The sequence below is a fragment of the Giraffa tippelskirchi genome, chromosome 10 (assembly GCF_054371585.1).
Source record: "Giraffa tippelskirchi isolate mGirTip1 chromosome 10, T2T-mGirTip1v1.2.pri, whole genome shotgun sequence".
In the NCBI taxonomy this organism is placed as follows: Eukaryota; Metazoa; Chordata; class Mammalia; order Artiodactyla; family Giraffidae; genus Giraffa; species Giraffa tippelskirchi.
This window is the reverse complement of record NC_137284.1, coordinates 155770428-155782364: the sequence shown is the minus strand read 5'-3', so window position 1 is coordinate 155782364 and position 11937 is coordinate 155770428. Positions and strand designations below refer to the sequence as shown.

The window sequence follows — 11937 nt, the reverse complement described above, 5'->3', positions numbered from 1 at the left end:
GCTGACCGCGGGGTCAGTCTCTTAGGCGTGCTCTCAGCGCATTCCAGATGACCCTGAGTCTCCTGGGAGTGTAGAACGCTGGTTCTGGGAGTTCAGTTCAGTTCAGTCGCTCAGTCGTGTCCGACTCTTTGCGACCCCATGAATCGCAGCACGCCAGGCCTCCCTGCCCATCACCAACTCCCGGAGTCTACCCAAACCCATGTCCATCGAATCGGTGATGCCATCCAACCATCTCATCCTCTGTTGTCCCCTTCTCCTCCTGCCCCCAATCCTTCCCAGCATCAGGGTCTTTTCCAATGAGTCAACTCTTTGCATGAGCTGGCCAAAGTATTGGAGTTTCAGCTTCAACATCAGTCCTTCCAATGAACACCCAGGACTGATCTCCTTTAGGATGGACTGGTTGGATCTCCTTGCAGTCCAAGGGACTCTCAAGAGTCTTCTCCAACACCACAGTTCAAAAGCATCAATTCTGCGGCGCTCAGCTTTCTTCACCGTCCAACTCTCACATCCATACATGACCACTGGAAAAACCATAGCCTTGACTAGACGGACTTTTGTTGGCAAAGTAGTGTCTCTGCTTTTAAATATGCTATCTAGGTTGGTCATAACCTTCCTTCCAAGGAGTAAGCGTCTTTTAATTTCATGGCTGCAGTCACCATCAGCAGTGATTTTGGAGCCCCCCAAAATAAAGTCTGACACTGTTTCCACTGTTTCCCCATCTATCTCACATGAAGTGATGGGACCAGATGCCATGATCTTAGTTTTCTGAACGTCGAGCTTTAAGCCAACTTTTTCACTCTCCTCTTTCACTTTCATCAAGAGGCTCTTTAGTTCTTTGCTTTCTGCCATAAGGGTGGTGTCATCTGCATATTTGAGGTTATTGATATTTCTCCCGGTTCTGGGAGACCAAGGGACAAAAATCATTTGGAGTTTTTTCTGTTTCCCCAAAATATGTTCACGAGCCTTTCCACCCACCCCCCTCCCCTAGGCGAGTCAGAGCTCCGGGGACAATGTGCGTGTTTGCTTAGTCGCTTCAGGCATGTCCGACTCTTTGCGACTCTGCGGACTGCAGCCCGCCAGGCTCCTCTGTCCATGGGATTCTCCAAGCAAGAACACTGGAGTGGGTCGCCGTGCTCTCCTCCAGGGGATCTTCCCGACCCAGGGATCGAACCCACGTCTGTCTCCTGCATTGGCAGGCAGATTCTTTACCACTAGCTCGCCACCCTATGTGGCCGCCACATGTATTTGGGGAAAAACTCCCCTGGTGATTCTATCAAGCTCGCCCCATACAATGGTTTACAACCAATGGCGCGACCCTGGGTCCATCTCCCTGATAGATGCTTTTCTACCGCCGTCAGGCTGAGTTGCCTGTAGCTGCCACCGCACAACTCTTACACCTGCAATTTCTCTCTTATTTATTTCTTCCGTGTAATTATTTGTTTGCATAGCCACCTCCCTTCCAGGCTGTGACTTCCTCTGGGTAGTGGCTCTGTCTCCCTCATCTGTTCCCTCCTCCCCCTCTCCACACCTGGCAAGGAAAAGGGTCCTTTATCATAACTTGAATTGGGCTGGTGGTAGGGAGGCTGTCCATTGATGAATGTGGAGTGAAACTCGGGAGGGAAACGTGCCAGGATTAGTTTGAAGTTCGGCTGAATGCAGAGGGTGTATGAGAGGATCCTAAAGTGTGTATGGCGGAAAACTAGGGTGAATGAGGTTGGGGAGAGACCAGAGGAAACCCCACAGAACCCTTTTGGGCAGATGTCTCAGAGATATCGTGGGCATTTCCTAGCCCCTCTGCAGTGTGAGATTCCATTTGGGGACACCAGAAGTCTTGTTTTCATAGCTCTGCCTCCTGCTCTGGGATAAAACTCTACAAGTCCTGAGATATTATGACACTTCCACTCCCAGGAAAGAAGCACAGGTTCCTCCTCCAAGTTCTTCCAGAAGGCACTCTGGAATGGACTCTGTTTCTCTCTCCATTTCCTGGACTGGTCCCTACATCAACCCTTGGGTCTAAGCTCTGGGGGTCCTAACACCTGGGTGGTTGAATCAGCACCACAGGAATGGGCTTCAGTAGGAAACCTAATGACTCAGGACCTCAAGAATGGTGTTGGACAAGCCACCAAACCAGCTGTCTGGGCCTCCGCCTCCTCTTGAGGTGGCAACAAGGAACTCAGCTCAGTCACGGGGCAACGAAATTACCTTCCCTTGGAAATTCCAGACCTTCAGCTGCCCTCGGCTGGGTCAGCCCTGACGCTTCTCAGGGGAGCCCCCAAAACTGGATCAGAACTTGGTGGAGAGGGTTTCAAGAGGATGAATCGGTAAACATAATGGAGCTTCAAGGAACCCCGCTTTCCTACTGTAAAAGCTCCAAGAACCATCTCATATCCAAAATAATCCCCTCTCCTCTCTTCAGTTCTTTCCTGTCCTCAGTTTCCCCTGACCTGACTGCCAAGTCAGTCTCCCCCTTTCCCTTCTTTAGTACCGTCATAACAACAAAACATGCACACATTTTTCTTTCCTTTCTGGTTTCAACGTGTTTCTCTGTTGATCACTGTGTGTGTGTGTGTGTAGGGAGGAGAGAGAAGTTTTGTTTTGTTTTGGGATTAGGTTTTAAGAAACCAAGGCTGTACAGTATTGTCCTGGCCCCATAGCTCTAGCATCTTTAATAGGATTCTTTTTGCCTTTGCTTTGGCTGCTGCTCTCTGGCCTCGCCTTTAAATCCCCTGGAGGTCTGAAGGGGGGACTGCGGGGATCTCCTCTGCAGCTCCTGCCCTGCCAGGTGAGGAGGTGGAGCCCTAAGAGGTTTGGCCGCAGGTCAGGTCGCCCTGGAAGGGGTGTGAGTGGTCGGACTGGTGACTGCGAGTTGGGACGCCTGAGGCCTGCCCCCACTGAGTCACGGAGCTGTTGTTGTCACCGTCCTAGTTGTCAAAGTCCCTGCTCAGCAACGCTGCCCTCTGCGGAAACGGCAGCAGCTCCCATCCTTCCGAGCTTTCAGGAGAAGCCGCTGGCCTAATGGTGAGGCGAATGGGCTGGGGGGGGACCAGGGGGCAGTTGGGGCGGTGGGGAGACCTGGGGCCTGGATCCGTGCCCCTCCTCCCCACGCCACTGCCTCCTCTTCCTCCTCCTCCCTGTCGGGGACCTGGGGTGGGGAGGGTCTCCTTCTTCTCTCTGTCCCCTGTCCCTTCCACAAGAAGGGCCCCTTCCTCAGCTCCTCCTTCAGGCTCGGGGCTCCCCTGCCCAGCGGTGCAGGCCCCAGGGGCTTCTCAGCCTTGCCACAGTGCCCTTCCCACCCCAGCCACCCCCCCAGCGCAGCCCCAGCCCTCGATGACACCCGTCTCTGCTCCCCCTCTCTGGGGTTCCCACTCTGCCCCTCCCCCGGCCTCGGGGACTCCCCCTCCCCCACGCCGATGCCCCCAGGACTCTCCTGGGCTGCGGATAGGCCCTCTGATCCCCGAGCAGGATTATGAGCGGCTGGAGGACGGTGACCCCGAGGGGTCCCAAGATTCACCCCTCCATGGGGAGGAGCAGCAGCCCCTGCTTCATGTGCCGGAAGGGCTCCGAGGTGAGCGGGTGGGTGTGGGGCTGGGGAGGCCCTGGAGGCTCTAGGGTTGCTCCCCCCACCACCCCGCCCCAGGCTGGGCCTCTGGCAGCAGCTTGAGGGCATGGAGTCAGGTGAGCACCACGCCCCAATGCTCTCCCTTCTGTGCCCAGGCTCCTGGCATCACATCCAGAACCTGGACAGCTTCTTCACCAAGATATCCTTTGTGTGCCAGCCTGGCAGAGGAGCATGGCAGGCAGGGGGACAGGTGCTGTGGGCCGGAGACTTGGGGGGGATCAGGAGGCATCCTCAGGAAAAGCCCATCATGCTTCAGGCTGACTTCTTGACTTGTGGCCACATCTACAGCTACCAACAGCGGAACGGCTTTACCTGTATCCTGCTGGAGGATGTCTTCCAGCTGGGGTGAGATATGCCCGTGGGCCCAGCAGGAGGGGCTGACCAACCGGCGGGCCTTGGGGCTGGGGCAGGAGCCCACTCAGCCCTCAGGCTTGAGCACTGCTCTTCCTCTCCTCCCAGACAATTCATTTTCATCGTCACCTTCACAACCTTCCTCCTGCGTTGCGTGGATTACAGTGTTCTCTTTGCCAACCAACCGAGTAACAGCACACGACCTGGGCCACTCCACAGCAAAGTGACCTTGTCGGACGCCGTCCTACCCTCCTCCCAGTGTGCCCAGCGGTGAGTGAAAGCTGCTGGGGGAGGTGTTGGGGGAGACCAACACAAAAGCCTCCCCTCCTTTTGTTCCTTGGTCTAGATCAGCCATTCTCCGAGGTTTTGGTTTGAGGACACCTTTAATCCACTTGATGTTGGTGGAGAATATACCTTTAATACACTTAATATTTGTTGAGAACCAACTCCCCAGGGCTTTTGTTTTGAGCATCCTATCTGCATTTACTTGTTAGACATTAAAGCCGATAACAGGCTTTAAAGCCTATGAATGTGCAAACATATGTCCCATCTGTGAACATGATGTCACGTAGACTCTGGAAAAGTCCACTGGATATCTTGGGAGAATGAGAATGAGAATGGCAGAAAACCTGAATATTAGCTGAAAAGTTTTGACCTTGCAGACACAAGGGTCGGGGGACCTCTAGGACCTACACTCTGAGAAGAATCACTGGTCTGTCAGAGCCCCCTCTCCATGACCTCCATCGCTCCCCAAGACTGGTCTCCCCTGCTATGGGGCCCCTACTTTGTCTCTGCTGTCTGTCTCGCCTCACACAGGATCTGCTCCAGCCCCCTCTTGGTCTTCCTGCTGATCCTGGCTGCTGCCTTCTGGCTGTTCCAGCTGCTTCGCTCGGTCTGCAACCTCTTCAGCTACTGGGACATCCAGGTGTTTTACAGGGAGGCCCTGCACATCCCCCCGGTGAGCTGGATGAGTGTGTCTGTGGGGGGGTGCCTGGTCGGGGGCTGGGGGGCGGAGGATGGGGAGGAGTGGCGGCCTGTGCAGACAGGAGGAGCCACTGGAAAGAGGGCAGAAGACCTTTGTGACACATCTACCTAGTCTTAGCCCCAAATAATGCTAGGAAGTGGAGGAACCTGAGGTCCTTACTGTTGTGGAGCTTAGTTGATGCAGATGGTTATGGAAGATGTGTACAGCCATGTGCTTGTGGTCCAGACGATGGGGATTTAGAGGGGCGGTCCTCTGGTTTTATGGAGCAGGAGAAACTGAGACAGGACTGGGAAGGATAGGAGGTGAGGAGGCATTCCAGGCCCCATGAAGGAAAGGGGTGGCGGGGAGCAGTGAGCATCTCTGGCAGCTATGAGGAGACTGAGCTACCAGCTTGCCACTGAGTGTTCAGGCCCCTGTCAAGGGAGCCCACCCCTCTTTCTGGCTTCTCTTTGCAGGAAGCTACTTCGTGGGCCCCTTCACTGTCCCTGCCCACACTTCGCTCTCTCCTCCTCGTCTGGGTCTCGCTCCATCTGCCTCTGTTCCTAATTCTTTCTCTAAGGCACAGCACAAAGGCTACCTTCGGCAGTCAACTTCCCTTGCTCCCCTCAGAAGTCCAGAACCTTTTACCGCCCTCCAGTGCAGCAAAGGGGAGAGGTCCTCTGAAAGCCCCCTTGAGTAGAGGAGCCTGACCCAGCAGAGGGCTGGGGACCGACGCAGGGAAGGTCGGGAGCTGGACTGCCGCTCCTCCAGGAAGACACCTGACCCCTTCTCTTTCTCCTTCCTTCTTTCCCCTCTTCCCCGCTTTCTTTCAGAGGTAGGGGAGACCCTGGGGTGGACTGGAGAGGCTGGCCTGGAGGGACTTGACTAAGCTGCACTGGGGAAGCTGGGTGAAACTGGGCTAAAATGAGTCTTGCAGCTGAGCAGCAAGTGAAGTCTGACAGCGCCCCCTACCCCAGATGGGGACGTGGCCACTGTCTTAGGAAGGTTAATCTGATGGAGGGGGTGGGGGTGGGGTCTCCAAGCATGCCGAGGTAAAAGCTTGTGGGGCTTCTGTGCCCAGCTGGCTGGCATCTTAGGAAGGAGAAAGAGTGATTGCCCTGTTACCTGCAGCTGTGGTGTGCCTTGTGCCTGTAGGGCTGCCAGGATGGGGAGGGGGTGTGTGTGGAAGATCTGCTTGGAAGGGGCCGAGCTCACATACCTGTGGAGTTTAGCTTATGAGGGGTGTCCCTGGGGAGCACGTGACTCATGGTCCAGGAGGGGCAGGGGCCTGGGGAGGGCGGTTCAGACAGAGGATGAGGTGCCCCTGGTCGGTGGCAAAGAGAGGAGGGCGAAGGGGCAGCCGTGAAAGGCGGCGGGTTTCCGGCAGAAGGACCCCGGGTGAGGCCGGCGGGGATGGCACGCCGGGATGCCGCTCTGGCCACGCGGAGGGTGGGCATCGTCGGAGGCACTGGCCTCAGCCGTCGGCTCTCTGCAGGAGGAGCTCAGCTCGGTGCCCTGGGCAGAAGTGCAGTCCCGTCTGCTGGCGCTGCAGAGGAGCGGGGGGCTGTGCGTGCAGCCGAGGCCGCTGACGGAGCTGGACGTCCACCACCGCATCCTGCGCTACACCAATTACCAGGTGGCGCTGGCCAACAAGGGGCTGCTGCCCGCCCGCGCCGCGCTGCCCTGGGGCGGCGGCGCGGCCTTCCTCAGCCGCGGCCTGGCGCTCAACGTTGACCTGCTCCTCTTCCGCGGGCCCTTCTCGCTGTTTCGCGGCGGCTGGGAGTTGCCCGATGCCTACAAGCGCGGCGACCGGCGGGCCGCCCTGGCCGCGCGCTGGCGGCGCACGGTGCTGCTGCTGGCGGCCGCGAACCTGGCGCTGAGCCCGCTGGTGCTGGCCTGGCAGGTGCTGCACGCCTTCTACAGCCACGCCGAGCTGCTGCGGCGCGAGCCTGGAGCGCTGGGGACGCGCCGCTGGTCCCGCCTGGCCCGCCTGCAGCTGCGCCACTTCAACGAGCTGCCGCACGAGCTTCGCGCGCGCCTGGCCCGCGCCTACCGCCCTGCCTCCGCCTTCCTGCGCGCCGCCGCGCCCCCCGCGCCCCTGCTGGCGCTGCTGGCCCGCCAGCTCGTCTTCTTCGCCGGCGCGCCCTTGGCCGCGCTGCTCGTGCTCACCGTGTACGACGAGGACGTGCTCGCCGTGGAGCACGTGCTCACCGCCATGACCGCGCTCGGGATCGCGGCCACCGTGGCCAGGTGAGATGGCAGAGGGCCGGGGAGGGGGGCCCTTTTCCTCGGTCCTGGATCGGAGCCTCCGCGCATCCCTCCGTCTCCCCCCCGCCCCGCTAGTGTACCCCCACCGCACATCCTCTGAACCGCAGGCCCCCTTCTTTCCCCACCCCGATCCCGCCTTCTAGGTCTTTCATTCCGGATGAGCAAGGCCAAGGTCGTTCGCCGCAGCTCCTGCTGCAGGCGGCCTTGGCCCACATGCATTACCTCCCCGAGGAGACCGGCCCTGCCGGCAGGACCAGCTCGTACAGGCAGATGGCGCGGCTGTTGCAATACCGAGCGGTGAGGGTCACGCCGGAAGCGGGGCTGCGGAGGCTTTTGGCTGCCCGCGGGGGCCTGAGGGAGGGCCCTCGGAATGACGGCGTTGAAGGTTGCCTACCAGGCTAGTCTGGTTGCCCTCAGCAAGCCCTTCTCGGCCTCGGGCCTGCTTTCTCCAGGTCTCCCTGATGGAGGAGCTCCTGTCCCCTTTCCTCACCCCCTTGTTTCTGCTCTTCTGGTTTCGGCCACGAGCCTTGGAGATTATTGACTTCTTTCGGCACTTCACTGTGGACGTGGCCGGGGTCGGCGACATCTGCTCCTTTGCGCTTATGGATGTGAAGCGGCACGGCCACCCTCAGGTGAGAGCCTGTCCCCGGCGGGGCGGGGAAGGTAGGTCGGGTAGGCGTTGGCTTGCCTCACTGGAAGCAGAATTGGGTTCCACCCCCACCTTTATTGCTTGGCACCTGTGACCTTGAGCTCCCCACGTCACTTTCCCAAGCCATTTCTCAAATGTGGGCAATGACTAGCCAGTGCTCGGGGCTCTTAGGAGGATCACGTGAGATGACAGGTGGAGAGCGCTAAGAGGGTACCCAGCACCATCACACACCGGTAAATGGGAGCGCAGACCACCAGAGAAAAACGGCTTGGTCAGTGGACGGGGCTGGCGTACAGATGGGTTTCCTGACCAAGGCCGTCGGGCCCGTCGTGGTAGCCAGCGCGCACAGGCCGGCAAAACACTGAGCCCACATCACACGCTAGCGCTGGGTCTGGACCTAGGTCCTGCTCTCCGGCTGTGTTTTTTTGGCTGATCTTGAACTCGTCCCCTTGTGGCTTCCATCCTTTTACCCTGGGGCTAGTGCTTCCTGTCCTGCCTACCCCACGAGGCAGCTATCCAAGTGGAGTTGGCTGGAGTCCCCTGGGGGCCTAGTGGTTAGGCTTTAGTGCTTTCACTGCCAGGGCCCCCGATTCATCCCTGGTCCGGGGTCTGAGATCCCGCAAGCTGCGCTGCCTGATCCTGGCCACATGTGAAGGGCCGTCATTCCTTTCAGTGGCTCTCCGAGGGACAGACCGAGGCCTCACTGTCTCAGCGCGCCGAGGACGGGAAGACGGAACTCTCCTTGATGAGGTTCTCCCTGGTTCACCCACAATGGCGGCCCCCAGGCCACAGCTCCAAGTTCCTGGGGCACCTGCGAGGCCGGGTGCAGCAAGACGCAGCCGCCTGGGGCGCCAGCTCGGTGCGCAGCCCCCCTGCCCCCGGGATCCTCAGCAACTCTCCCTCCCCTCTGGTGAGTCGGAGCCGGGCCTGCCCTTCTGCCCTCGCCAGCCCGGCCCTCCGTCCCCACCACCCTCTGCCTCACCCTTTGATTAACCTGCTCACTGGGGCAGTCTGCTCTCCTGACTTCCTACATCTCCTCCCTCTCCTCTGTCCTCTCTTCTGACCCTCTCTTCTCTCGCTCCCAGCCGGAGGCCTTCTTGGCCAACCTCTTGGTGCAGCCCCTCCGGCCGCCTCAAGACCTCAGCCCCACAGCCCCCTGCCCGGCCGCAGCCACGGCCAGCCTCCTGGCCTCCCTTTCCCGAATTACCCAGGACTCAAGGTGAGGGGTGGGGGCCTGAGATGCCGGGAGCAAAGGGTGGGGCTGATCCTCCAGGAGAAGGGGCACTGGGGGGAGGTGATGTGGAAGAGGAGTTGAAGCCAGGCTCTCCCTGGGGGAGTGTGTGTGTCTTCATGATCAACCATGCCCTCTGTTCTAGCTGTGTGTCCCCGGGAGGCACTGCATGCCAGAAGCTGGCCCAGCTCCCAGAGCTTGCATCTGCTGAGATGAGTCTCCATGCCATCTACCTGCACCAGGTAAGCAGAGGGCTGCCAAAAAGAGAAGCAGGCGGGGGGAGGAGGCAGCTGAACACAGTGGCGAGTGTGAGTGTGAAGGGGCCGGTGTGTCAGGAGTTGCCCAACAGGAGCTGAGGGAGGAGGTGTCAACAGCCTCCGCACCTGGCCTGGGGCTGGGCCTCACACCAGGACAGGAGGGAGGCCTCTCATCTTCTCCTTTCCGTTCAGCTTCACCAGCAACAGCAGCAGCAGGAACTGTGGGGCGAGGCCTCAGCCTCCCCCCTGTCCCGGCCCTGGCCCAGCCCCCCACAGACCCTCTCTCCAGATGAGGAGAAGCCGTGCTGGTCCAGTGACGGTGAGGCGGTCAGGGTGTGCAGGGGACAGGCGCTGGGGAGCCGCGGGCGTCATGGCACTGCTCAACCGACGGCATTTCTCACCAGGCTCCAGTCCCACCTCCAGCCCCAGACAGCAGTGGAGAGCCCAGAGGACCCCGAGTTTGCTCCCTGGAGGGTTCCAGGAGCCCACAGACACTCAGAAGGAGCCTGGCCAGGCTACTAGCACTGACTGAGAGGGCTCCTCGGGGGTCAGTATTGTCTCACGGGGGTGGGGGAATGGGTAGGACATTGGGTGGTGTCAGACTTGGAGGGGCTGGAACAGTGGTAGGAATTTGGGGTGACGGGTGGTCATCTCTGGAACCTGAACCCCTGGACTGCCTGCCAAGAGCTTTTCCTCCCCCAGGCTCCCTGGCTTCTCCAGTCACAGGAGATCGGGCGAGGTGGAGTGGAAAGGCATGCCGAGCCCTCTTTCAAGACCCCCACGGGTGCTTTAGTTGGGCAGGACTTGGGAGTCATTGACGAACTCGCCCAGAGAACAGAGAAATGGTAGGAGAGGAGCTGCCCAAGGCATCAGGAAACACGTCTTGGAGACAGTCCCCACGTGGAGGGGCTAAGGGACAACTGTCGGTTCTGGAGTGGCGGCCTGGGAAGAAGTTACCAAGTGACCTCATGCTGGTGGGCAGGGCCACAGTAGAGGCGAAGCTACACATCAGGGAGCGATGAGGGTCGGGACCTGAAAGGCAGTAGGTGCTCAGGTTTGTCTGGCCTTTAGGTTCCCGTGGGACTGGTGGAAGGGCACGGGGACGTGAGTGGAAAAGACTAGAGAGGCCTGATGTGTTTGGAGTTCACGGAGGTGTGACGTCTGAGAAAGTGGCCGTGGCTCCTCATGCCAGGGGAACCAGAAGTGAAGGTTGCTCACGGCTGTGCTGCTCATCTTTGTGACTTTAGTCCTAGACTCCCCATGCCTGGCAGCCAGGGCTGTCCCTGCTTCTCGTCAAGATCAGGGAAGCCACACTGGAGAACTGCCTGCGCTTGGCTGGAAACCAGGCTTCTCCAGGGCAGGGGTCAGAGAGGAGTGTGGGGGACAGGAATCCTCCATCCAAGAGTTACCATCCCCACACCGTGCGCGCAAGTTAAAAGACAAAGCTTGTCATTATTCTGGAACTGTAATTGACAGCGCTGGCTTAGGGATCTTAGTAGCTCTCCTAACTTCTGGTCCAGTCTCTTATGGTAAATCTTCAATAATAAATATTTGAATGATTTAGAGATCAGGTTTCAAGATAAGATACTTCCTAGAGAGATGAGGGGAATCTAAAATTCACCTAAACACCAAAGGGCTGACTGTAGGCTCTGGTACACCACTGCTGGGAGGGGTCTTCCAGATAGACTCAGACTTAGGGTGGGGAATCAGACCTAGAGACGAGAGGATGAGATAGTACAGGGAATCCGAATAGTCTCCATAAACTCTGGACAAACGTTGGGAAGTCACCTTGGGAGGGGAGGGAGAGGTGGCCGGTCCCGGTAAGGCCGACAGGACAGCGGTAGAGCCATAGTGGAATGACAGCCCCTCTCTCCGGGAACTGCAGTGGGAAGCAAGAGGGGTCTCAGGGGCCCGGGGTGTCTGGGCCAGGCGGGTCGAAGGCCCAGGGCACCGCGCCCCGCAGATGCCGCTCCTGCAGGGAAAAGCTCTGGGTGCGTATGCGGCTTGTCACCTCCTGGGTGCGCAGCGTGAGGCCGAAAATGTCCTCGTGATAGCGTTGCTGATCCTGGGAGGGAAAGAGGGCGGAGGATCAAAACGCAGGTGGAAGTGTGGAGCGGAAGTCGGCCCTGCCCCCGCCTGGCCCCGCCCGTGCCCGGACATGACCCCACCCCCGTCCGGGTCTGGCCCCGCCCCTGCCCGGGCCTGGCCCCGCCGGCCCCGGCCCCGCCTCTCCGCACCCGCAGCACGCCGATGACGTCGCCGGCCTCGTCCAGCTCCATGTCGCCCTCTGTCGCCAAGATGCGCTGCACCGTCTGCAGGACGCTGGTCGCCATAGTGACGTCGCCGCAGACAAACATGTGGCCCCGCTCGAGGCACAGCACGCGGTGCACCTCGGCAGCCAGCTCGGTCCTCAGGATGTCCTGCACGTAGGTCTGAAGGGGAGGCGGGGTTAGGGGCAGACCCCGGCGGGGCCCGCGGAGCGAAGGGCAGGCCTCCAGGGAGCGGGGACGGAGGGCGGGTCCTGGGCGCGAAGAGATGCCCTGGGCGCCAGATGGGGCCCAGGTGCGCGGGGCTGGGGTCTGGAGAGACGGAGCGGAG

General features: G+C 59.6%; 2 protein-coding genes across 6 annotated transcripts in view; one reads left to right on the top strand and one right to left on the bottom strand.

Annotated features, from left to right (window-relative positions):
- The first annotated feature begins 45 nt into the window (after positions 1-45).
- ATG9B (autophagy related 9B) overlaps positions 46-11937 on the top strand; it is a 12889-nt gene continuing 997 nt past the window's right edge. The window contains exons 1-15 of the mRNA XM_081533394.1: positions 46-2321; positions 2926-3565; positions 3715-3758; positions 3900-3964; positions 4079-4240; positions 4787-4928; positions 6430-7184; positions 7346-7499; positions 7655-7834; positions 8525-8761; positions 8937-9070; positions 9228-9324; positions 9532-9658; positions 9744-9886; positions 10042-11765. Coding sequence (XP_081389520.1) covers positions 2064-2321; positions 2926-3565; positions 3715-3758; positions 3900-3964; positions 4079-4240; positions 4787-4928; positions 6430-7184; positions 7346-7499; positions 7655-7834; positions 8525-8761; positions 8937-9070; positions 9228-9324; positions 9532-9658; positions 9744-9871 — 3123 coding nt within the window. The 5' untranslated portion in view covers positions 46-2063 and the 3' untranslated portion in view covers positions 9872-9886; positions 10042-11765. The remainder of the gene's footprint in view (positions 2322-2925; positions 3566-3714; positions 3759-3899; positions 3965-4078; positions 4241-4786; positions 4929-6429; positions 7185-7345; positions 7500-7654; positions 7835-8524; positions 8762-8936; positions 9071-9227; positions 9325-9531; positions 9659-9743; positions 9887-10041; positions 11766-11937) is intronic.
- Positions 10786-11937, bottom strand: part of NOS3 (nitric oxide synthase 3) — a 25583-nt gene continuing 24431 nt past the window's right edge. For all 5 annotated transcript variants that reach the window (XM_081533389.1, XM_081533386.1, XM_081533388.1 and 2 more), the window contains 2 exons: positions 11577-11771; positions 10786-11404 (listed from right to left, as the gene is read on the bottom strand). In XM_081533389.1, the coding sequence (XP_081389515.1) occupies positions 11243-11404; positions 11577-11771 (357 nt within the window). In that variant the 3' untranslated portion in view covers positions 10786-11242. The remainder of the gene's footprint in view (positions 11405-11576; positions 11772-11937) is intronic.